This window comes from Chiloscyllium plagiosum, unplaced genomic scaffold (assembly GCF_037043375.1).
Source record: "Chiloscyllium plagiosum isolate Xiang-an unplaced genomic scaffold, Cpla_swu_hap1 HiC_scaffold_11, whole genome shotgun sequence".
Taxonomy (NCBI): Eukaryota; Metazoa; Chordata; class Chondrichthyes; order Orectolobiformes; family Hemiscylliidae; genus Chiloscyllium; species Chiloscyllium plagiosum.
In genome coordinates this window covers 31,680,746-31,708,091 of record NW_028270149.1, presented here as the reverse complement: position 1 = coordinate 31,708,091, position 27,346 = coordinate 31,680,746, and the positions used below count along the sequence as shown (strand labels likewise).

General features: G+C 42.9%; 1 protein-coding gene across 3 annotated transcripts in view; it reads left to right on the top strand.

Annotated features, from left to right (window-relative positions):
* kdrl (kinase insert domain receptor like) overlaps nt 1–27,346 on the top strand; it is a 265,292-nt gene that overhangs the window by 20,343 nt on the left and 217,603 nt on the right. For all 3 annotated transcript variants that reach the window (XM_087991964.1, XM_043704900.2, XM_087991965.1), the window contains exon 2: nt 15,298–15,394. In XM_087991964.1, the coding sequence (XP_087848090.1) occupies nt 15,298–15,394 (97 nt within the window). The remainder of the gene's footprint in view (nt 1–15,297; nt 15,395–27,346) is intronic.

Sequence of the window (27,346 nt, the reverse complement as noted above, 5' to 3'; positions counted from 1 at the left end):
GAGAAGATTCAGAAGACATTTCAATAGAGGTATTCGAAGTCATGAAGGGTCTGGGCAGAGTGGATAAGGTAAATTGTACCCACTGAAGGATCAAGAAGCAGGGGACACCTATTTGAGGTGAATGACAGAAGAACCAAAGGTAGCAGGTGGAAAAACATTCATGAAGCATGTTTGGATCTGAAATGCACTACCTGAGTGGAGACAGATTCAATTCTTGCTTTCAAAAGAGAATTGAATGGTTATTTGAAGAGAATAAAGCAAAAGGATGAAAGGCAAAAGAGGAAGGTGGGGTATAAGCTGATGTGGTCTTGTGTAGGATCAGGTCCACAGATACAAGGGGTCAAATTCTTCAATGTAACCATTCAATTATTCCATAATTCCATGATAATTAGTCTCCTTCTTAAAATGTAGTCATCATTCCCATCAAGTACCAATCTGTGACTCTTCCTTGTTGACATAAAACATGAAAAATATTGAAAGACCTACAGATTTGTTTTCTTAGAAATGACTAGGCACAAGGGCTTTTGAGGTTACATGGAGGAGAGATTCAATTTTGACTTGAGGGATCTAGTACTGCCTCTTCATTGACTGGACCTGAAGCCTGCTCACCAAAATGAAAATTTCTCAATGTATCAATGGTATAAATGCTACCTGGTTGGAGACCAATCCAATGACAGACTGATTGTCCAGCCCCACATTCTAATCCTCAGTCAACATTGAGTTAGCTGATCGCAATCAATTGTACTCAGATGTATGGAAGGGTGAATGAGTTTTCCGTTACTAATTTCAACCCAATGCCCTCTGAAGAAAGTGTGCTTGTGTGTGCACCCAGTAAAAATCAGACTTGGTTATGATATCTAGCACGAATGAAGTTCACACATAAAGATCAATTGTTTGCATGAAGTATTGAAGATCTATCAATGGAATTGCACCTATCATCAATCAACTAACCCAAATGCCCAGTCTTCAATGCTAAGCAATGAGAACATCTGAATCTGGACACTATTTTGAACTCTAAAGTCCAAAATCAAGGTCTTTTTTATGCTCATTTGACACTAGAAAATCATTCATTTTTAAAGAACTCTGACAGTCAACTCTGGTTGATTTTCATTTTCATAATGAAGAAGTACAGAGGTCAATTGTTGCTACCAAGATGTTAGCTCCGCTAACTCACTGTAAACCAAGAACCAAATCAGTTTCGTCCACGTGGCATGCTATTATGCCAAACACTGATTTTATCATCAGCCAACTAAAAATACATATGAAGACACTTAGCAACAGCTGATCCCACTTCTGAACAGCTATCAATTACCTTGTCTACCTTTGTTTCTGACTTTAAAAATAGCATTAATTAACCATTCACTCCTGTTCCATACATCTCTGCCTTACCCTGAGGCTCAGGCATTAAGTGTATTAATAAGACATTATTGTGACTTAAGATAAGCTGCAATAATCATTAACTCTTCCTAACTAAATCAACCTGATAATAATTAACAATTCACTTTAAAAAAAACTGTCAGACAAATGCAGCTTAATTACAGGGAAGAAATTTGTGTCAGTTTCATGAATATGGTTACTTCGTAGAAAAACAACTCCACTGCTATTACTTATGTCAAAAGAAAAGTTAGTTTACAGCTAGTGGCTTGAGCTGAAGAAACAGTATTTTGTGTAGGAAAGCACATGTTTTCAAAGGATTAGGAACAACTTTAATGTATTTTGTATTTGCACAATATAATCACCGTCATTTCAAACACAGCCAAATTTCCTCCATTATATGATACATATTCAAGGTAACTTTGCATCTCTAAATCCACATGTTTCATCATTGAAATGGCTAACATCCATGAGCAATATTAATACTCAGTTGGTCCCACTGTCCATGTCCTTGCCACATCTAGAAAACTAATACCCACCATGCCTGGTAAGGCATCTAGTGTGAAACTAGAGTATTGTCTGCTAATTCTGCACACTTAGAAGTGAATGTAATGCCATCTTCATTTACCTCTTCCAATGCCATGCAGTCAAACATCTTTCCCTGCAACTGTAAAAGATGCCAAGCCTGCTGGCACACCACCCTCCCTCACCTCCATCCAGGACCCCAAAAAGTCCTTCCAGATGAGACAGAGGTTCACCTGCCTCTCGTGCAACCTGGTTTACTGCTCCCAATGTGGTCTTCTTTGCATCAGGGAGACCAAACGTAAACTCAGGGCATATTTCACCGAGCATCTCAGTCGGGCCCACAGGGGCTGACCTGACCTCTCAGTCACCAGCTATTTTAATTTCCCCTTCCCACACCCTTTCCAACATCACCATCCTTGGCCTCCTCCATTGCCACAGCGAATCAGACCGCAAATTGGAGGAACAACACCTCATCTTCCACCTGGGCAGCCTACAGCCCGGAGGACTCAACATCAAGTTTTCCAATTTCAAATAACCTCCCTTCTCATCCCCGACTGCCTTCCCAGCCCCTCCCTCACCCTTCTATTCTTCTGATCGACCCTTCCTTCCAGCCACCAACCGGATTCATTCCTCCCATCGACCAACCAGGTCATACCCTCTACCTGTGCTCACCTATCCCTACCTCACCACCCTGCTCCCACCTCTCCCTTTATCTGCAGCTCCCCTTACACCCCTAGTCCTGAAGAAAGGTTATACCCAAAATATTGACTTCTCCACTCCCTGATGCTGTCTGGCTCACTGCATTCTTCCAGCTTCCTGCTTGTCCACCACACAGTCTAGTATCAGCAAGCCATAGCCTGAAATGCACCATTGCTGATAAAATATGTCACTTCACTGAAGTTTCCTTTAAATAAAGTAGATGCTTTAAATCATTGCCATCTAATTGTGTGTAAAGCTGGATGATTCCCAGCTTTCCGTTTTCTGGAGGTACAAAGCAGGAGGTTTGCACCTTGTCTGTCTGACTGTTGACCCTGAAAAGGGGAAATGCTTTTTATAATGAGTCGAACCTCTTCAAGGTCAAGAGTATTGTGTGCTATTTTGCTTGGCCATTTCCCTTTCATAGTGCATAAATTAGACAAGAAATTTAAATTGAAAGCATATTGTTTTCGCTAAAAGTTCCATATGGAAGGATCCTGAGCTGCCAAAAAATAAATAATACTGTACATGTTGCCACAGCTGGAAATCTCTCCAACATGCTCTCTTGGTGAAAATAGGCATCAGAAAAGAAGATGCAGAGGGGTTTAGTAATAAACCAGGTGCCATTAACTGTCCAATGATTCTGTTAGAATGAAGGATTGATATTTTCAATTAGACTGCTCCACTGATTACAATCTAAATCATGGTGGCTGATTGGAAGAAGCCCATGAAAACTTCATGATGCATTCTTTTCTAGAATATTCAAAGTAGATGCTCTTTCCTTTCCCTCATTTAAGTCACTCAAAAACACACATACTTCCCCTTAATATGTATTCACATGGTTAGGTAAAACTTTTACTTCAACCTGAGTTTTGTCACACAAAGAAAAGTCTTCTCTTTAGACATGAAAGTCAAGATAAATATAGTGTCTTTCATAAATTAGTTCTGTACTTTTGAAAACAAACTGTTGGACAATGTGATGCAGTGAAATGGACATTCTCTTATACTTTGCAAATGATACACAAAATCTAGCCAAATCTCACACTGATGAAATGAAGTAACTTCTGCCTATTCATTAAAAGGATTCATCATCAAATGAACTTGGATAGTCTCAATCCTCAATAGGTGTGTCAGTAAACTCTTCTCAATTCTGAGCAATTGTCAGTACTTAGTTTAACTCAGTGGTAATACCTTTGCTTCCAAATTAGAAGTTTTGAGTTGAAGGTCCACGCTTGATACTTTAGCACAAAATCTAGGCTGTCATTCCAAGCCATAATGAAGTAACTCTGTAATATTGGAGGCAGTATCTTTTGGATGGTAAACTGAAATCTTGGGTGGAATGTAATAGGGATCTAAGCAATGTGGGTGATGGCAAGACATGTGGCAGAATCACAAAAGAGGTCTGGTGAGGCTCATCTCGATGGTGGGAGCATCTTGCCCCATCTTTAATGCCTTTTCACATGCGCAGTGGCCAATTTACACTAGGCAAAAAACGTTGAGTTGCCAACTAAAGGAAATTGTTGCTTGTTAACCACTTTGTTGAGTTCCCAACTCGCCTCATTAGTATTCAGCTTTCTATCTTCCCAAACATGTGGAATAAGCTAGACATTGAGAAAACTCAATGTGGAGGCCAGAATGGGAACTTGACATTTTTCCCAAATGACGTTCTTGCTGCATATGAACAAACTGCATCGGAGGGCACAATACACAGGCACCAGACACACTCACCTCCCACCCATGGACATTAGCATCAGGCATATGCCAACCTCCTCATTACCATCATGCACCTCTTGGATACACTTGCAGGCCACTTAGAAAATACAGATTCTTATTATAAAGGTGCATAGGCAACTTTCAATGAAAGGCTGCAACAGGAACATTTTGTACAATTGAACAGACACCTAAATCAGAGTTGCTCACTTGTTCTATTAGCACTCTCTCACTAAGTTCCTACCTGAGTGCTTTCTCCATCCATGTCTTGAGATGCCTTGCCATGCAATGCTATACCGATTAGCACACTGGTGCTTCAGCCAAAGCCTATCTGTACTACCACTGTGGGATGAAAAAGGAACAACTTCAAACTAATACTGTAGTTGGTTCTATTCTAAAGTTAACAGAGCTGTGAAACCCTCACTCTACACTAAGTGCTGCTTTCCTCTCTTTCCTTTGTCTGTCAAGCCAAGCAACCATCACCACTACCAGCCCTCAACTTTCCCCCTCACCTAATGCCAATTTTGGGACTGAACTTTGCCTTTGTTCGATTCCTCCCTTATTTGTTTTCATTTTCTTTTAGATTCATTGTGTCAATGACATTCAATTCATCTTCTCTGAACTCTAAATCCGCTAAAATACTGACCACCCAACCTGCCTTCCTCAACTTGCCAAATACAGCAGTGAGACAAATGAGTGCTGTTTAGTGATGCTTTATATTCAGATTGGAAACATTATTTAATTATCATATTAAGTGCTTTTAATATCCAAGATGATGATTCCAGATTGCAGAGCAGCAGAACTATTATTCTCTGTCTGTAATGCACAAGACAGATGAGAAAGAATTCTAGTTTCCTTGCAGAAATTAGCTGTCCTCTTCCCCCTGAAAATCCTTAAAAAAGCAGATGTTACAGTTCCCACAGAAACTAAAGGAAGTTGAAATAATTTGGTCAACCCAAATATTCATTAATTTTGTTACTCCAAATAGTGTCCCGATATTTGATATGATTTAAGCAAGGTTATGCTTAAAATGTGACAATAGAAGAAAGCTAGAGGAAAGTATTTAGTTTACTTTAAACAAAATTAATGAAGCACTTTTAAATGAGGGATTTCTGAAAGTCAGTTTAATTAGCAAATTGGGCAACGAAAAATAAAAGCAACTTGCCATTTTGCATTCAAAGGTTTATTTTGATTCCACATGGTTTCAGCTAGATCAGCATATGATGAGTAATGGCACAGAAACAACTACAGATGCCTGGCTTTAGGATCATTATCTTACTCTTAGAAGTTCATGTGCAGCATTAAATTGCTGCTTCATGCTCACTGAATGTCAATGTCATCTCTCCTAAATCTTTTCAGCTTCTCCATGATTCGTTGAATAACACTTACTATGCTTGATATTTGCCTATTTAGTTGTAATCCTTTATTACAGAGCTTGAAAATGTGATAATAATAGAAGCAGAGATGGAAATGTGTTGCTGGAAAAGCGCAGCAGGTCAGGCAGCATCTAGGGAACAGGAGAATTGACGTTTCGGGCATTAGCCCTTCTTCAGGAATGAGGAAAGTTGGTCCAGCAGGCTAAGATAAAAGATAGGGAGGAGGGACTTGGGGGAGGGGCGTCGGAAATGTGATAGGTGGAAAGAGGTCAAGGTGAGGGTGATAGGTCAGACTGGGGTGGGGGCGGAGAGGTCGGGAAGAAGATTGCAGGTTAGGAAGGCGGTGCTGAATTTGATGGATTTGACTGAGACAGGCTGGGGGGAGGGGAAATGAGGAAACTGGTGAAATCCGAGTTCATCCCTTGTGGTTGGAGGGTTCCTAGCCGGAAGATGAGGCGTTCTTCCTCCAACCGTCGTTTCGCTGTGGTCTGACGATGGAGGAGTCCAAAGACCTGCATATCCTTGGTGGAGTGGGAGGGGGAATTGAAATGTTGAGCTACAGGGTGGTTGGGTTGGTTGGTCCGGGTGTCCCAGAGGTGTTCCCTGAAACGCTCCGCAAGTAGGCGGCCCGTCTCCCCAATATAGAGGAGGCCACATCGGGTGCAAAGGATGCAATAGATGATATGTGTGGAGGTACAGGTGAATCTGTGGCGGATATGGAAGTTTCCTTTGGGGCCTTGGAGGGAGGTGAGGGGGGAGGTGTGGGCGCAAGTCTTGCACCTCCTGCGGTTGCAGGGGAAGGTGCTGGGAGTGGAGGTTGGGTTGGTGGAGGGTGTGGATCTGACGAGGGAGTCACGGAGGGAGTGGTCTTTACGGAATGCTGATAGGGGAGGGGAGGGAAATATATCCTTGGTGGTGGGGTCCGTTTGGAGGTGGCGGAAATGGCGGCGGATGATGCGCTGTACATGGAGGTTAGTGGGGTGGTAGGTGAGGACCAATGGGGTTCTGTCCTGGTGGCGGTTGGAGGGGCAGGGTTCAAGGGCGGAGGATCGGGAAGTGGAAGAGATGCGGTGGAGGGCATCGTCGACCACGTCGGGGGGGAAATTGCGGTCCTTGAAGAAGGAGGCCATCTGGGATATGCGTTTTTGGAACTGGTCCTCCTGGGAGCAGATGCGGCGGAGTCGAAGGAATTGGGAGAATGGGATGGCGTTTTTACAGGGGGCAGGATGGGAGGAGGTGTAGTCCAGGTAGCTGTGGGAGTCGGTTGGTTTGTAGTAGATGTCCGTGTTGATTCGGTCGCCTGAGATAGAAATAGAAAGGTCGAGGAAGGGGAGGGAGGAATCTGAGACTGTCCAGGTGAATTTGAGGTCGGGGTGGAAGGTGTTGGTGAAGTGGATGAACTGTTCAACCTCCTCGTGGGAGCACGAGGCGGCGCCGATACAGTCATCGATGTAGCGGAGGAAAAGGTGTGAGTGGAGGGCTGCGCGTTCCGAGGGTGAGAGGTTGGAGTGGGTGAGAGGGGTGGGGGAGTTCAGGTCGCGGTTAATATCGCGGCGGCAGTTGGCTATGCAGAGGTCGAGGGCGATAGGAGGCCAGCACGGGGTGTCCAGGTGGACGTCGAACAATTCTTCCGCCGCCTTCGCCTCCGCGCCTACTTCTTTAACCAAGACTCTCGCCCACCCTCTGACGACCCCTTCTCCCGCCTCCAACACACCCCATCCACCTGGACACCCCGTGCTGGCCTCCTATCTGCCCTCGACCTCTGCATAGCCAACTGCCGCCGCGATATTAACCGCCACCTGAACTCCCCCACCCCTCTCACCCACTCCAACCTCTCACCCTCGGAACGCGCAGCCCTCCACTCACTCCGTTGCAACCCAACCTCACTATCAAACCAGCAGACAAGGGAGGCGCACCGACCTCTACACCGCTGAGGCCAAACGCCAGCTCGCAGATACCTCCTCCTACTGCCCCCTTGACCATGACCCCACCACCAAACCATCATCTCCCAGACCGTCCATAACCTCATCACCTCGGGGGATCTCCCATCCACCGCCTCCAACCTCATAGTCCCACAACCCCGCACCTCCCGCTTCTACCTCCTGCCCAAAATCCACAAACCTGACTGCCCCGGCCGACCCATTGTCTCCGCCTGCTCCTGCCCCACCGAACTCATCTCCGCATACCTTGACACCGTCCTGTCCCCCTTAGTCCAAGAACTCCCCACCTATGTTCGGGACACCACCCATGCTCTCCACCTGCTCCATGATTTTCGCTTCCCCGGTCCCCAACGCCTGATTTTCACCATGGACATCCAGTCCCTGTACACCTCCATCCCCCATCACGAAGGATTCAAAGCCCTCCGCTTCTTTCTTTCCCGCCGTACCGACCAGTACCCTTCCACAGACACCCTCCTTCGACTGACTGAACTGGTCCTCACCCTGAACAACTTCTCTTTCCAATCCTCCCACTTCCTCCAAACGAAAGGAGTAGCCATGGGCACCCACATGGGCCCCAGCTATGCCTGCCTCTTCGTAGGATATGTGGAACAATCCATCTTCCGCAACTACACTGGCCCCACCCCCCACCTTTTCCTCCGCTACATCGATGACTGTATCGGCGCCGCCTCGTGCTCCCACGAGGAGGTTGAACAGTTCATCCACTTCACCAACACCTTCCACCCCGACCTCAAATTCACTTGGACAGTCTCAGATTCCTCCGTCCCCTTCCTCGACCTTTCTATTTCTATCTCAGGCGACCGAATCAACACGGACATCTACTACAAACCAACCGACTCCCACAGCTACCTGGACTACACCTCCTCCCATCCTGCCCCTGTAAAAACGCCATCCCATTCTCCCAATTCCTTCGACTCCGCCGCATCTGCTCCCAGGAGGACCAGTTCCAAAAACGCATATCCCAGATGGCCTCCTTCTTCAAGGACCGCAATTTCCCCCCCGACGTGGTCGACGATGCCCTCCACCGCATCTCTTCCACTTCCCGATCCTCCGCCCTTGAACCCTGCCCCTCCAACCGCCACCAGGACAGAACCCCACTGGTCCTCACCTACCACCCCACTAACCTCCATGTACAGCGCATCATCCGCCGCCATTTCCGCCACCTCCAAACGGACCCCACCACCAAGGATATATTTCCCTCCCCTCCCCTATCAGCATTCCGTAAAGACCACTCCCTCCGTGACTCCCTCGTCAGATCCACACCCCCCACCAACCCAACCTCCACTCCCGGCACCTTCCCCTGCAACCGCAGGAGGTGCAAGACTTGCGCCCACACCTCCCCCCTCACCTCCCTCCAAGGCCCCAAAGGAAACTTCCATATCCGCCACAGATTCACCTGTACCTCCACACATATCATCTATTGCATCCTTTGCACCCGATGTGGCCTCCTCTATATTGGGGAGACGGGCCGCCTACTTGCGGAGCGTTTCAGGGAACACCTCTGGGACACCCGGACCAACCAACCCAACCACCCTGTAGCTCAACATTTCAATTCCCCCTCCCACTCCACCAAGGATATGCAGGTCTTTGGACTCCTCCATCGTCAGACCACAGCGAAACGACGGTTGGAGGAAGAACGCCTCATCTTCCGGCTAGGAACCCTCCAACCACAAGGGATGAACTCGGATTTCACCAGTTTCCTCATTTCCCCTCCCCCCAGCCTGTCTCAGTCAAATCCATCAAATTCAGCACCGCCTTCCTAACCTGCAATCTTCTTCCCGACCTCTCCGCCCCACCCCAGTCTGACCTATCACCCTCACCTTGACCTCTTTCCACCTATCACATTTCCGACGCCCCTCCCCCAAGTCCCTCCTCCCTATCTTTTATCTTAGCCTGCTGGACCAACTTTCCTCATTCCTGAAGAAGGGCTAATGCCCGAAACGTCGATTCTCCTGTTCCCTAGATGCTGCCTGACCTGCTGCGCTTTTCCAGCAACACATTTCCATCTCTGATCTCCAGCATCTGCAGACCTCACTTTTTCCTTAATAATAGAAGCACTCCAGTGAAGAAGGAATGGTTTCTTCAAATATGAATAGAATATTATTAACTTTAAAGCAACAACATTTACTTCACTGAGCCATTTCTTCTCTTGATTTATTCAAAACTGATCCGGTCACTCTGTTTTATCCACTTGACTTTGTAGTTCTCTTGGATTTCACTTTTCTATCTAATTTTCCTTTTAAAGTATCCAATAATTCCTCCTTCAACTGCTGCCTTCCATACTTCACAAACCTTCTATGTAAAGCCATTTCTCTACACTTACCACATAACCAGAGATGAGAGTGTGGTGCTGGAAAAGCACAGCAGGTCAGGCAGCATCTGAGGAGCAGGAGAATTGTCATTTTAGGCAAAACCCTTCGTTGGGACTGAGCCAATGCAGAGATAAATAGAAGGGGTGTGGGTCTGGGGTGAAGGTAGCTGGGATGCGCTAGATAGATGGAGGTGGGGATAATGGTGATAGGTCGGAGAGGAGGGTGGAGTGGAATAGGTGGGAAGGAAGACAGACAGGTAGAACAGGTCATGAGGGCGGTGCTGCATCGGAAGATTGGAACTGGGATAAGGTGGGGGGAGGGGTGAAGTCCACATTGATGCCGTGTGGTTGGAGGGTCCAAAGACGGAAGATAAGGCGTTCTTCTTCCAGGCATTTGTTGGTTAGGGAGTGGCGCTGGAGGAGGCCCAGGACCTGCATGTCCTTGGCAAAGTGGGATGGGGAGTTGAAGTGTTCAGCCACAGGGCAGAGGGGTTAGTTGGTGCGGGTGTCTTAGAGATGTTTGCTGAAGCATTCTGCAAGTACGAGTCCTATCTCCCCCACATCAGGAGCAATGGATACAGTAAATGACATGTGTGGAAGTAATGGTAAAACTCTGATGGATGTGGAAGACTCCTCTGGGGCCTTGGACGGAGGTGAGGAGGGAGGTGTGGGCACAGGTTTTGCAATTCCTCCGGTAGCAGGGGAAAGTGCCGGGAAGGGAGGGTGGGTTGGTTGGGGGTGGAGGAGGACTGACAAGAGAGTCGTGGAGGGAATAATCTTTCTGGAAAGTGGATAGCGGTGGTGAGGGAAATATATCTCTGGTGATGGGGTCCATTTGTAGGTGGCAGAAATGGCAGAGGATGATGCGATGTATACATATGATGGTAGGATAGATGGTGCGGACCGTGGGGGTGGGCATTCTGTCCTTGTTGTGGTTGGAGGTATGGGGTTTGAGGGCGGAGATATGGGAAATGGATGAGATGCACTGGGGGCATTATCGACCACGTGGGAGGAGAAATTGCGGTCTTTGAAGAAGGAAGTCATTTGGTGTGTTCTGTGGTGGAACTAGTTCTCCTGGGAGCAGATGTGGTGGAGGCGGAGGAAGGGATACCTTTTTACAGGAAGCAGGGTGGGAAGAGGTGTAGTCCAGGTAGGTGTGGGAGTCGGTGGGTTGTAGAAGATGTCCATGTTGAGTCAACCCCGTTGATGGAGATGGAGAGGTCCAGGAAAGTGTGGGAGGTATCTGAGATGATCCAGTTGAACTAAGGTGAGGGTGGAATGTGCTGGTGAAGTTGATGAACTGTTCAACCTGCCCTCGTGGGAGCACGAGGTGCTGCCGATACAGTCATTAATGTAGCAGAGGAAAAGGTGGGGAGTGGTGTCTATGTAACTGCGGAAGATGGACTGTTCCATGTAACCAACAAAAGGATAGGCATAGCTGGTGCCCATGCGGGTGCCCATGACTACTCCTTTCATCTGGAGGAAGTTGGAGGATTCAAAGGAGAAATTATTGACGGTGAGGACCAGTTCAGCCAAACAAATGATGGTGTCAGTGGAAGGGTACTGCTGGGGATGCTGGGAGAGGAAGACACGGAGGGCTTGGAGGCCCTGACATGGAGGTATATAGGGACTGGATATCCATAGTGAAGATGAGGCGTTGGGGGGCAAGGAAATGAAAGTCTTGGAAGAGGTGGAGAGCATGGGTGGTGTCCCTAACGTATGTGGGGAATTCCTGGGCTGGGTTGGGGGGGGTGCATGGTAGAACAGTATCAAGTTATGTGGAAATAAGTTCAGTGGAGCAGGAGCAGGCCGAGACAATGGATCGGCTGGGGCAGTCAGGCTTGTGAATCTCAGGTAGGAGGTAGAACTGACCAGTGCAGGGTTCCTGAAACATGAGTTTGGAAGCATCAATTCTCCTGCTCCTTGGATGCTGCCTGACCTGCTGTGCTTTTTCAGCACCGCACTCTCGACTCTGAACTCCAGCATCTGCAGTCTTCACTTTCTCCTCACCTCATAACAACTTTAGTGATAAATTTAAATTGGCAATGCCTTTAGGAAAGATTTGTGATGGCTAAAACTATATGAAATATAAATAATTCATGCACAATACAAATTTGAAGATTAAGTAATAGCATGACTTTAATGAATAAAATTTGCATTCGGTATCAGTGCAAAAAAAAGCATTTTCTGCTTCGGCTTTGAAAGTTTAGATTCTCTCCTCACTCTTTGTCTTGAGAAGTGTTTAAGAGCTCAGGCCATGATTATAGGTTACACTTTATCTAAATAGTGTTTGTTCATCAAAGCGTAACATTTGCTTGAAATTTTGCTTAAAGTGCATTCCAAGCACTTCAAACAGTAATGAAAGGATACAGAAAGAATACATGTGTAAGAGATGAAGTTACAGCAATCTTATAGAATGTGTCTCATTTCTGTTCAGGCCTGCCACAAAACAATTAAAGGGATGGGTGCTGTTTTTTGTGCTCTATGACCTAAAGTTCATCTTGTCAAACATAGCCTCTTCATTAATCCTCTCGGTTTGTCATTCCTCACGTGGAGCATCTGTACATGCAGGTTTCCATCTTGTAAAGGTGATGATTTGCACAACGGTGAACACTTCATTTATATCTTCCATATAATTGTATTTAAAAACTTGTTACCAAAAAACTTGCAAAGAAAATGATAAGTAAATTTTTTAAATTGATTTTGCCATCTGTTTATGGCAATATTTTGCATACCTTCACATCCAGCTACTAAAATACACCCGCTGCCTTGAAAGTACAATGCAGACAGGAAGAGAGTGTCAAAATATAATGTGAATTTTTTTTATCATACTTTAAATTGGCAAGGCCATTTCTATGATTCTATGAATTCTATTGATTCTGCGATTAGACGAGTTTTATTTAAAATCACTAGCTTTTGGAGCACTGCTCCTTCGTCAGGTGAAGTTATTTCATCTGACAAAACAGATAAATAAACCTGTTGAACTATAATGGGAAATCATGTGACTTCTGAATTTGAAGATAGAATGTCACCAACGTGTTAAGCATTAAATTGCCAAAATCATCAAGTGTAATTCCTACCTTTCAGTTGTAAAATCTAAGCGATAATGATAAACATTAGTTAAATGCATATTTGATGTTTCACGTACACTTATATTTAAATGCACTTGTATATCAAAGATAGAGGTTAAGTAATGCCAAAGGAAAATACTCGTTAAATGTTAAACAAGTAGCAGTGTGCAAAAGAAACTCATCATGCTTCTTGACATCTAAGCAGAAAACTAAAATGCCTTGGGCCACATTTTTCAACACAACTTGAAAAGATACCTTCGATGCCTGTAGTTGTTACAGTTTATAAGATGATTTGTTTTTAAATATAGCATTCATGTACCTAGGTTTTGTAAAGATGGAAACTAATTAGTTGGATAATGATGAAAGACTTTTGGGCTATAGATGAAAAAAATAAAACTCATGCCTACACGAAAGGAAATTATCCCGAGGACAGGACCCTCTGTATGCTTGTGATGGGATGGAACTGCCTTTCTTGAGTCCAGAAGGATTATTTCTCGAACTTTCGAGAGCCCTTCTTTTGTGTAACATCCTGTGATTACTGTAAGCATTGTTAATTAGTTGTATCAGACATTCAGTACTTTGATTTAGAGTATGTTCCATCCATTTATACATGAATTTTGCTCTTGAGGTTCAGGTTTGCATGTTTACACTGTCTTAGGTTTGTTTCAGGCTTGTAGGCTGCTCTTGCATTTACAGCCCCTGAAAAATAGGAGCAGCTAAAGTTGCTCAAAAATTGCCAACTGCAGGCAGGTGCCCATTTTGTCAGGCACAAAATTGGCAGGATAGTACTCAATTTCTCCCTGATTTAGTCTAATAAATTCCATATGTTTACAGCTATATATCATAAATGGTGGACCACATGATGAAACATGTCTTGTTCAGTTAAAACAAAACCAACCAGTACTCTCTGTTTGAAGTATGCCAACTGATGATACTTCACAGAAGTTAATTGATAATGGCCAGGAATTCACAGCACAGAGCACAGTTTAATCACATAACTAAAAGAAATACATATGTACAAGCAACATCATTGAGGGTTAGTGAAGACAGAAGGAATAATGGAAAGGGCTTTACAGGGTTGATGTTCTAGTTTTAACATTAAGATGATTGTTTAGAATTTTTATTGCTTCATCTACTTGATTGTGCTTTGTTACTGCTAGTTTTATGCTGGTTTCGGGCTATTCAAAATCAGTCATGCAGAATTTATTTTGCCTGCTTATATAGATGATCAATGTAAAGTATTGATGAAACATATGAACTTCAATCACACAAACAGTATCAACATTAACATCTCATGATAGAACTAGAATGATTACAGTGTGGAAACAGGCCATTTGGCCCAACAAGTCCACACTGGCCGTTCTCCCTCCACCTATCGCAATTCCAACGCCCCTCCCCCAAGTCCCTCCTCCTTACCTTTTATCTTAGCCTGATGGACACACTTTCCTCATTCCTGAAGAAGGGCTTATGCCCGAAACGTCGATTCTCCTGTTCCTTGGATGCTGCCTGACCTGCTGCGCTTTTCCAGCAACACATTTTCAGCTCTGATCTCCAGCATCTGCAGTCCTCACTTTCTCCTCGAAGATTTTAACCTACTGCGAATCCTCTTACAAGGATGCCTTCCTTGAAGAAGCTCTCTTCCTCCCTCTGCACGGATTTCAGTGAGTCCCTCTCTCACTGCACACCCCAGGTCATCTCCTCTGCACAGAAGCTCTTCAGCCACGTTCTCCCTCCACCTATCGCAATTCCAACACCCCTCCCCCAAGTCCCTCCTCCCTACCTTTTATCTTAGCCTGCTGGACACACTTTCCTCATTCCTGAAGAAGGGCTTATGCCCGAAAAGTCGATTCTCCTGTTCCTTGGATGCTGCCTGACCTGCTGCGCTTTTCCAGCAACACATTTTCAGCTCTGATCTCCAGCATCTGCAGCCCTCACTTTCTCCTCCGAAGAGTAACCCACCCAGACCTATTTCCCCTGACTGATGCACCTAACCTACACATCACTACAGGCAGTTTAGCACGGCTAATTCCCTGCACATTTTTGGATTGTGGGAGGAAACCCCACACAGATCCAGGGAGAATGTACAAACTCCACACAGGCAGTCGCCTGAGGCTGGAATCGTACACAGGCCCCTGGCAGTGTGAGGTAGCAATGTTACCCACTGAGCCACCACACCAGCCTTGTTAAGCAGTGCTTCAACGGAGTTTGTCTTTTTTGGACTACAAAGTAACTACTATATAACCAACCTTTTTCTTGCTTTTGTTTTTAAATTTCAGATTCAGTTCCTCAAGTCAATCTGATTGTGCCAGAACTAACTATTTCTGACCAGCAACTGATCATTGAAGTAAATGGAACACTCTCAGTCACTTGCAGGTAAAGTTGCACTTATTTTTAAGGTACTTCTTTCTGTCTCCTTCTGTCTATTTGTATTTACTTTGGCTCCTTACAAAGTACAATCCTTTTAAATCATACTACAGCGATTCCATTGGTGATTCAAATAGATCAATAATGCATCAAAGTAAGTTTTGTAACTAGGTCACTAGTTTTATCACTGTGGTACATCTAATCTTGCAACCTGATTGAATATGTCATACAAATTGCAGAAGTGAAAACTCCCTTGTCTCCACTCATAACCAGCATTAAGTAAACTCTTAAACACTATTGTGGATATGAATTAAAGCCAACTTGTTACAAACACTATTAGAAAATCAAAATGCTGGACATGCTAGTAAAAGAAAATAAAACACATAACCAGGAAATACTTCGCAGATCAGTCTAAAGTCACATGACACCGGGTTATAGTCCAATAGGATTATTTGAAAGAGCAAGCTTTTGGAGCCCTCGCTCCTTCTTCAGACAGCTAGTGAGAGAGAATACATAGGACACAGTATTTCTAAGTAAAAGATAAAAGGGTCCGACAACTTATGTGAACGTTTGTCATGGTAGACTGATTAGCAAGGTTAGATCACATGGAACAGAGGGAGAGCTAGCCATTTGCATACAGAACTAGCTCGATGGTAAGAAGATAGAGACTGGTGGTGGAGGGTTGCTTTTCAGACTGGAGGCCTGTGACCAGAGATTTGCCGCAAGGATCAGTGCTGGATCCACTGCTTTTCGTCTTTTATATAAACAATTTGGATGTAGTTTGTTAGTTAGCAAGTTTGCAGATTACACCAAATTGGAGGTTTAGTGAACAGTGAAGAAGGTTACTTCAGAGCATAATGGGATCTTGATCAGATGGGCTAATGGTCAGAGGAATGGCAGATAGAGTTTAATTTAATTAAATGTGAGGTGCTGCATTTTGGAAAGGCAAATCACGGCAGGACTAATACACTTAATGGTAAGGTCCTGGGGAGTGTTGCTGAACAAAGAGATCTTGGAATGCAGGTTCATAGTTCCTTGAAAGTGAATCATGTAGATAGAATAGGGAAGAAGGTGTTTAGAATGCCTTCCTTTATTGTTCAGAGCATTGAGTATAGAAGTTAGGAGGTCATGTTGCAGCAGTATAGGACATTGGTTAGGCCACTTTTGAAATATTATGTGCAATTCTGGTCTCCATCCTATAGGAAAGATGCTGTGAAACTTGAAAGTGTTCGGAAAAGATTTACAAAGATGTTTGCTAGGGTTGGAAGGTTTGAGTTACAGGGAGAGGCTGAATAGGCTGGGCCTGTTTTCTCTGGAGCATCAGAGGCTGAAAGGTGACCTTATAGAGGTTTTTGAAATAAGTGCTGTGGATCGAATAAATAGACAAGACCTTTTCCCTGAGTTGGGTGAGTCCAGAACTAGAGGGCATAGTTTTGGGCTGAGAGAGGATAGATTTACAAAGGACCTAAGGGCCAACTTTTTCGTGCAAAGGGTGGTGGTGTATGTATGGAATGAACTGCCAGAGGAAGTGGTGGAGGCTGGTACAATTACAACATTTAAAAGGCATCTGGATGGGTACATGAATAGGAAGGATTGAGAGTGATATTGGCCAAGTGCTGGCAAATGGGACTAGATTAATTTAGGATATATAGTCAGCATGGACTGAAGAGTCTGTTCCCATGCTGTACATCTCTACGACACTGTGACTCTAAATCTAGATGGCTATTAAGTGCTTAATCAGTTAAAATGGAGGTGCAGGTTTCAATTGATTAATATGTAAATCCCAGAATTTCTTTTAAGTCACTGCCCCAAGATAACTTCAGGTTTTATCAAAATAAGCATGATACCTCATTTCAATGTGAGGACAGTTTAAAGTCTGTTTGTATCTCAGCCTGGAGGCTGACTGGAATTTATAAAATATTACACTGACTGACTGTCTACAGATTGTGTGCTTTTTGAACAAAATAGAATGTATCTGCAAATATAAATCTGCAAAAATGCAGATTGTGTTTGTGTGTGTGTGTGTGTGCACAAATGCATTTGTGAAGAAAGAAAGAGGGTTAAAATTGCTGTCAAAGAGCTGTCAAACTTGTGAGACCATTTGCTGGTCAGAAATCTGAGTGGTGAAGGAACAGCCTTTGTCAAGGATCTTTCCCAGAACCACAGCATCCCACCTCAGCTACCCTGACCAGTCAGGGAAAGTGAATAGTATCATGTTGTTTTCAAGGTTGCAGTAAAAGCAAGAATTGAGATTAAAAGAGGAAATACTGCTCCCCAGGTCTCTCAGCTTTTTATCTGGATGTTCTTCTGTGAGATTTCAGGAGCTGCACTGAGGTGAGTTCTCTCAAAGACAGAAGAAAGATGTTAATAAAGGAGGCATGGATAGAAGTGACTGGAAGTAAGAAACAAGCCCAACCTAGCCAACTCCTTCATCATTCCTAACAATCCTGCCTGAGACCCACCTCCAATTGGCACCTTCCCATGCAATTGTAAACAATATTCTACTCGCCCTTTCATCTCTTCACTCCTCATTATCCAAGGCCCTAAATACAGTTTCTAGTTGAAGCAGAATTTTATTTGTACTTCTTACTACAGTATTCACCTGCTCATAATGCTAGTCCCTTAACACTGACGACACCAGTTGCAGAATGGGTAGGTACTGGTAACCTTAATTCTGTCCATAAGAATGACCCCAGTGCTTGCTACTTCAATTAACGATCTTGCTCACATGCTAATATTTCCATCTTGGGCCTATTCTTATGAAGCTCAATATAAGATGGAAGAGCAGTATTTCATTTTCTGCTTATTGCTGCTAAATACTAATTTAAAATCCAACATTGAGTGCAACAATTTCAAAGCATGACCTCTGTACTCCATTTTGATTGCAACCCATTCACTCTGCCTCCACCCAGGTGTCTACTTTGTGTCCTGTTGACTTTACTCTGATCAGAACAGAAGCATTTTCTCCTTTTCACATCTATCCTTTACACTTATTTCAAGTCTCAATACTTTCTTTAATATTATTAATACACTCCTTGTCTCACCATTTGTTCCATTCACTTATCTTTCCTCTCCTTCAATAGTACTAAAACCACATTTTCTAACCCCTTCCAGTTTTGAAGACTGATCATATTAGATATGCTGAGTTTCTTCAGGCCTTGCTGTTTTTGTTTAAAGTATCTTTGTATTCTCCTCACAAATCACATTTGTCACAAGTTTTATTTTAGATTCCTACCATGGCAGATTAGATTAGATTCCCTACAGTGTGGAAACAAGCCCTTCGGCCCAACCAGTCCACACGACCCTCCGAAGAGCAACCCACCCAGCCCATCTCACTCTCACTAAAGCACCTAACACTACGGGAAATTTAGCATGGCCAATTCACCTGACCTATACATATTTGGACTATAGGAGGGCACCTGGAGGAAACCCAGGCATCATTTTCAAATTTAGAAATAATACATTTGTCCTTCAGCTCCAAGAAGCTCCATAAAGATGGTGAACAGTTGGGCCCCAAGCATTGATTTTTGTGGTATCCATTGGTCCCAGTCTGTCAAGATGAGAATGACCCATTTATGCCCTTTCTGATTTTGCCTATTAACCAATTCCCAGTCCATGCTAATATAGTTCCCTTAATCCTATGCCCCTTACTTTTGCTTAGCAACTTTCTGTGTGAGACTTTATTAAAAACCTTCTGCAGATCCAAAAACATCAGACCCACTGGTTTCCCGTATTGTTTCTGCTCATGACATCCTCAATGAACTTGATCAGGTTTGTTAACATGAAATCCTCTTCAAAAGTTCATCTTGACTCTGTCCAATCAGACAATTATATTCTAATTACCTAGTAATCACTAGGTAAAGTAATCCTTTATAAAAGATTCTAGTATTTTCCCTTTTAGCTAACAGGTCTGTAGATTCCTATTTTCTCTCTCCAACTCTTTCTTAATGGTTGCATTATATTTTCAACCTTCCAATCTGCAGGCACAATTTTTGAGTTTATAGAATTTTGAAAGATTCTATAAGCCAAGGCATCTATTACCGCTGCAGGCATCCCTTTCAGGACTCTCAGATAAAGGTTATCACGTCATGAGAAATTGTTAACATTTATTACAATTCATTTCTCAAATATCACTTTTTTAACTAATATGAATTTTTGTCAGTTCCATATTCTCACTAGAACTTAATTTTTTTGTAGAAATGTCATGTCTTCTTTTATTAAGACAGACATAAAGAAGATGACACACATACAACATACTTTTTTAGCTTCTCTGCCATTTCTCTATTTCCGATCAAAAATTCTCCTGTCTCTGTTTGTAATAGGTTCACATTTATATTTGCTAATATTTTCCTTTCTGCATATCTACAGAAGCTTTCACTATTTTTAACTTTTCTTGCTAGTTTGCATTAATAGAGTCAAAAAGTGTGGTGCTGGGAAAGCACAGCAGGTCAGGCAGCACAGGAGAAGCAGGAGAATCGACATTTCAGGCATAAGTCCTTCATCTGGCTCCACACTTTTTCCAGCCCCACACTTTTTGACTCTGATTCTCCAGCATCTGCAATCCTCATTTTCTCCATTTTGCATTAATAATCTATTCCCTCACTCTTTGTCAGTTTCTTGGTCCCCCTTTGCTAAATTCTAAAATTTTCCTAATCCACAACATTTTCTGGCAACTTTGCAAGTCATGTCCTTTGATCTAATCTATCTTTAACTTCTCATGTTTATCAGGGCTCACTCTATTTTCCTATAAAGTATTTTTGCCTCAAAAGATTGTACATTTTATGTTCACTTTATCAATTCCACATATGAATATTGCATTGAAAATTCACATCATCTGCTGGTTTTTACTTTGAGGAATGTGAATTAACTTATTTTTGACTTTGTTTCCTGTTTTGTGACACATCATCAAAGAGGAAAACATTTCTGAATCATCTCAACAATCCATTTATAAGCATGTAAACTTTAGTTGGGTAATTTCAATGTTTGCTATTTCCCAAAAAGAAGGCACCAAAACCTTCATAACCTTTCCTGAAATCAGTTTGGTTCATGAGGCAATGATCTTTCAGCAATTGCAGTTGAAGGTATTGTGAATAAATCAGTGCCTGTTCCACTTAATTGGTCAGTTGCAGTGTTGAGCGTTTTGTCATCACTTGAATGTCAACTTATTTGTTTTATGCCAAGCAATGCTTACCACTGTTCAAAATGAACTGAAAAGTGCATTATTCTGGGAGATCCTGTCAGATAAGTGATACTTTACACAAAATACTTCTCTCAGCATGTAAAAGCAGCATTCAAGAATTAAAGGAAAGTCAATTCATTATTTAAGAGGCTGGCCAATGACTTTTAGTTAACCTTTTTAAAAACTCAAACTGCAGTTGAACTTTTACCATTATAATTTGACAATTTGAAGCTTTTAAGAAAAGACTGAGGAAAGGGCAGGGTTAAACAAACAATGTACATGACTGGGACAGGGTGGGAAGACCTTAATATAACAGGGAGAAGGATGGGACAAATGATATATCTTAAAAACAGACTGATTAACTACCTACATATGTGTAACCTGACTTGATTTAAACCTGCAATATCTTTTCAAACCCACAAAGCAAATATTTAACTGTCCAATGGAGTTGTTAATCAGAACCTCAGACTATTCCCAGCATAATCATTCTAGGTGTCTCTTAGAAAAGCTAAAACTGACTATTTTATAAATTAGTTATCTATGTTTTATGCTGTTTCTGGAATATAACCCAATATATTTCTATCAGGCTGTCATTATATCATCTTGCTTTTAATGGCAGTTACACATCCATGTTGAATTATAAATATACTGCTGAAATATATTTGGTTGCAATTCATGGTAAATAAATATTTGAAGCAAGTATTTCAGTCATGGAAAAATATGGATCAAATGAAATATATAGAAATTATCTAAAATTAGTCAAATTACATTGATATCAACACATCAAAGGATCATGGGGAAACTGAGAGCTGCAATAATGAAGTCTGGTTTATGAATACCATCCAAATTTTGGTCATGCCATTGGTCTAGTAATACTGATGACCAGGCTAACCTTTGTGAAATTTAAATTCAACTAGTTATTTAAAAATTGAATTGAATGCTAATCTCAGTAATGATGACCATGGAATTTTCATCAATTGTTGTAAAAACGCATCTGATTTATGAAGCAAGAAAATCAGCCATTCTTACCTGCTCTCTGATAACTTAATCCCGACCCACAGCAATGTGGTTGTTTCTTAATTGGACTCAAAGGCAAGTAAAGATGTAAAACAAATGTTGGCCTTGCCAGCAATGTCCACATCTTTTGAGAATGAAAAGCAATTCTATAGCAATTTGCACTTCATTTTATCTGCTTTATAACTCTCATTTCTCTTCCTATTTCGTACCTAAGCTTGTTTTGTACCTAGGTACTTTGGAACCTGAGATGGCGACATGTGTGGCAAAATTATACACTTTTCACTGTTCTCCTGTACTTGAGTGCATGTGATAATAAAAATCTAAAATCTGTCACTCTAAATCTATGCACCCCTCAGTTACTGACCTCTCTGTGAAGGCAAAATGTCACCATCAGAATTTAATACTCCTCAAGTAAATCTCCTCTAGGCAATTTAAATTTAAGACAGATACATGTTTAGCATAAGATTAAGCAAAATATTAAGGGATATGGGCCATATGGAGTAAAGCTACAGATCAGCCGTGATCTTATTAAATGGCGGAACGGACCCAAGGGGGCTGAATGGCATACTCCTGTTCCTAACACTAATCTTTATTAGCATGTGCACAATTTTTTTTTGGGGTAAAAACAATGACTGCAGATGCTGGAAACCAGATTCTGGATTAGTGGTGCTGGAAGAGCACAGCAATTCAGGCAGCATCCGAGGACAGGCAAAATCGACGTTTCGGGCAAAAGCCCTTCATCTTTTATTCCTGATGAAGGGCTTTTGCCCGAAACGTCGACTTTGCCTGTCCTCGGATGCTGCCTGAATTGCTGTGCTCTTCCAGCATCACAATTTTTTTTTGTACATTTGGAGCAACCCATTCTTTTCCCCCTTCCCTTACTGCTTTTTGTCATTTATATAAATGATTTGAATCTGAACATAGGAAGTATGGTTAGTAAGTTTGAAGATTACACCAAAATTGGAGGTGTAGTGAACAGTGAAGAAGGTTACTCAGAGTATAACAAGACTTTGATCAGATAGGCCAATGAGCCGAGAAGTGGCCGATAGAGTTTAATTTGGATAAATATGAGGTGCTACATTTTGGACAGGCAAAGCAGCGCAGGACTTACAGACTTAATGGTAAGGTCCTGGGAAGTGTTGCTGAACAAAGAAACAGTGGAGTGCAGGTTCACAGTTCCTTGAAAGTGGAGTCACAAGTAGATGGAAGAGTGAAGAAGGCATTTGGTATGCTTTCTTTTATTGGTCAGTGCATTGTGTATAGAAGTTGGGAGGTCTTGTGTAGGGCATAGGTTCGGCCACTTTTGGAATACTGTGTGCAATTCTGGTCTCCTTGCTATAGGAAGGATGTTGTGAAACTTGAAAGGGTTTGGAAAAGATTTATGAAGTTGTCAGCCAGGGTTGGAGGGTTTGAGCTATACGGAGAGACTGAATAGGCTGGGGCTGTTTTCTCTTGAGCGTCAGAAGCTGAGGGGTGACCTTATAAAGGTTTATAAAATCATGAGGGGCATGGAGAGGATAAATAGACAAGGTCTTTTCCCTAGGGTGGTGAGTCCAAAATTAGAGGTCATAGGTTTAAGGTGAGAGGGGAAAGTTTAAAAAGCGACCTAAGGGGCAACCTTTTCATGCAGAGGATGGTGCACGTATGGAATGAACTGCCAGAGGAAATGGTGGAGTTCGTACAATTGCAGCATTAAAAGGCATAGGAATAGGAAGGGTTTAGAAGGATATGGGCCAAATATTGGACTAGATTAGATTAGGATATCAGGTTGGCATGGATGAGTTGGAAGGAAGGGTCTGTTTCCATGCTGTGCAGCTGTCTGACTCTATCGCTCTATGACAAACCGTCTTTCATGAATGGTAGGATCATCAAAAAATGTGAATTTTCAAACAGACCCATACAATACATACACATCCAGAGTGATTTACTGACAACAATATTCAAGTCATGTTTTTTTGTTGAAATTTAACTATGCCTCATTTTCTTATGGGTTAAGGCAGACATGCCTCCTTTTGGCTGTTATGACTCACAACACTATCAGTCTGACAAATAAAAGAAGTTCTTTATCCACTCCTAGAATTCTTCACTGCAAGATCATGTCATGTCATGGAAATCATATCAGGTGAGAGCTGAAATGAATCCCAATAAGATCCCAGGAACACATTGTGGGAAGTAAGGCCTGGATCATAGCATGGGGGTCCCTCATCGGGGACATGAGACTTCCAACTGCGCAGGGTGGGAGAGTTGTGGGTATCAGATAGTGCACTGTGATCCCAAATGTGGTGAAGCCAATTCCATCATTCTGCAAGTGGTACCAGTCATAGTAATGGCTATAAGAGATGTTGGATGGTTACCAGTGATTGTGAAAGATGTCCATGATTACCCAGGGGTCTAATGTTAAGAGCTGGATCAGACAAATCTCCTCGAGGGAGCTTTCCTAGGTAGATTTTTGAACTTAGAGGAAACACTCTTGCTGCTCGTGGATACAAGCATTGCTGCAAATACTCTGACCTCATGGATTTCAAGAATTCACCAAGGTTGTTTAGATAGCACCTTCCAAGCCATTACCATCTAGAGGGATAGGGACCACAGATACATTGGAACACCGCCACCTGCACGTTTGTCTCCAAGCCACACACCAACCTATCTTGGAAATATAGTGCAGTTCTTTCTACATTACTGGTTTACAATGCGGGAAACTCCTCCCTAATGGCATTGTGGGTCTTCTGACATAAAATGGACTGTAGCAGTTCAAGAAGGCAGCTCACCACCACCTTCTCAAGGACAACTAAGAAAAATAACGAAAACAGAAATTGTTGGAAAATCTCAGCAGGTCTGACAGCATCTGTGGAGAGAAAGGAGCGTTAACATTTTGGATCCACTGACCCTTCTTCAGAGCTGATTGTAGTTAGTTGTCATTAAGTCCACACTCCCCACCAGCCCCCTTTCCACACCTGGTATATTCCCTTGCTGCCGTAAGAGATGTAAAACCTGTGCCCACACCTTCCTCCTCATCTCAGTCCAAGGCCTCAAAAGATCATTTCAAACCCAGCAGAGATTTACTTGTACATCCTCCAACCTCATTTATTGCATCCATTTTTCTTGATGTGGTCTCCTCTACATCGAATAGACTGAGTGCAAACTCACAGAATAATTAAGGGAACACCTCTGTCCATATGCACCAACCAACCCCACCTTCCTTTGGTCATCCACTTCAACGCCCGCTCCCGCTCTCCTGACGACGTATCCATTCTGGGCCTAGTCCACCGCCTACACAAGGCCATCCGCAAACTGGAGGAGGAACACTTCATCTTCTGCCTCAGGAGCCTACAACCTCAAGACATTAACATTGAATTCACCAGTTTGTAAATCTCCCCTCCCTTCACCCCATTTCCATATCCAACTCTCTGACTCAGATCTGCCCTCTTGACCTGACCTACCTGTCCATTTTCCTTCTCACCTATCCACTCCATACTTCCCACCTACTTATTTCCATCACCTCCCACCTTTGTCTACCTATTGCTGGGGGAATAGTAAGAAAAGACCAGGGGGACCCCTCTCTCTGTTGCAGGATGGGAGATAAAGGATGAGAGCTGAAGTGTGGGAGATGGTTTAGATGTGGCTGAGGACTCTGTCAACTATGGTGGTGGGGAATCTTTGTCCCAGAACTTCTCCCAGTTTCTCCATCTTTACTGCATCTGTTCTGATAATGCCAGCTTCTACAATAGGGCCTCCAAAATGTCCACCTTCTTCCTTAACGCTAATCTAGAAATGGCTAATCTAGAAATTTCTGAAGGGCTTTTGCCCTCCTGCTCCTCGGAAGCTGCCTGACCTGCTGTTTTTTTCCAGCACCACACTCTCAACTTGAAATGGCTAGTGTTGAGTTTCCTCAACAGATTTTACTTGAACTTAATGACTACCGATGGGCAGTTAGCTGTAACCCCAGTAGAAGCAAGACAGGCTGGTCAGTAGCTTGAAATGGCCACCCACCTTCGTAACATAAAAATCCACCAGGTTTATATTGGAAATTAAAGAGTCTGGTATTGTCATGTGATAAGCAAATAGTCCACTTCGAAAATTATTCTTATTCTACAAAATTACCTTTCTTACTTATTTTGCTTATACTTTCCTCCAAGCATAGGTTTAGCCTGAGAATGAATAATTAGTGAAATGTGATTTTTGCAGTCAAAAAGATTTCATCCCTGACATCTTAAGAATGGTCAATAAGTTCTGCATGCGTTTTAAATAAGCATAACCCTAAACCAGACCAAATAATACAGATAGATGGTATAAAAGGAATAGAATGGAATGTTCAACTTAGCTCAGGGAATTCACTGCAATGTGGAACATAGTTTTATTGATATTTTTAAATAGCCGTCTTCATATTTCATTTTACATAGAATCATTTGCCAAAGCATATAAGTCACTTCACACTGCATGATCCTCCTGAGGGTGGACAGTTTCTCTGAAGTGGAGCTTTTGTGAGTAAGAATGGGCACAATATTCAATTGCTTGGAAAATTCCACTTCTCAGACTATTGGGAGAAATTATTTACCATACTCTGGTGAGTTGAGAGACAAAGCAGCAGTCTGCACTAATTCCACCATCTCTGATCCCTCATTATTTGTTTCTTTCTTTTATTTATTCATGTGTCTTTTATGACATGTTGAAAATTTAACAAAACCCACTGACTACAGTTAACGGATAATTAATTAAATTGATGTCAATATATATAATCCATTTTTTTTAAGAGAGAGGGACATCAGAAGTAGATTTTCATTCGTTAGGCCTTTCCCTTACCCTTCAGCCCTGTAAATTGTCAAGAGGTTGAACTAACCTGATCGTGGCATTTGAGAGTAAGGGCATTTCAAGTTTGATGAACAGTAAATAAGATTAAAGATTGGAGGAAGAGATTTGGAGTGGCAAAGGTAAATGAAGAATTAGTACAGAAAGATAAATAAGGCAGGCCAAAGAACAACTGGACTAAAGAGATAGAAAAAAACACAAAGGATGGAATCTTATTGTGGTCCGAGCGACACAGGCTGTGGTGAGGTATGTGACAGAATCAGTTGACAAGTGCAGTTATATCCCACCTTGCCATCCAGATCTTGCCACCTCCATTTCAAATGCTTTCCACAAGTGACTTGGTGTGATTCTCTGAGACAGCAATGTAACACCGACAACATATGCCAGCTGTCTATGCAGCTAACACACTGCATGTTCATGCAACCAACCGGCCATGTCAGGAACTGATGGTGACTAGATGTCAATCCAGTCTTGGGGGACTGCTTTTGGTAAAGGGGCCAAAGTAGTGCCTGTCAGGGGCACAGTCTACATATAGTCGAGGGGCTTTAACATGGCAAAGCACCCATTTTGGATGCTTAAGATCAGGAGATCCATCCCAGTACTACCTAGGTAGTGGTCATGCTAGCTACCTGACGAAGGAGCTGTACTCCAAAAGCTTGCACATCCAAATAAACCTGTTGGACTATAAACTGGTGTTGTGTGATTATTAACTAGATAGTGGTCAGCAGTCAATCCTACAGCGCCAGTCAGGGGAATCATGATCATTAGTTTGGAAGCTGCAAACATAATGGTGAGGGGTCTATTCAGTCATGACAAGAGACCAATGCAAAGTCGGTCTGGGATGACTGCAGTCTGGAGGGGTCCATCCATTGATCTTTCAGATGGTTCATGGGAGTGCTTGTATGGACCATTGGGGGATTAGTGATGGTAAATCAAGGCTGTGGGGTAAGCAGAGACAT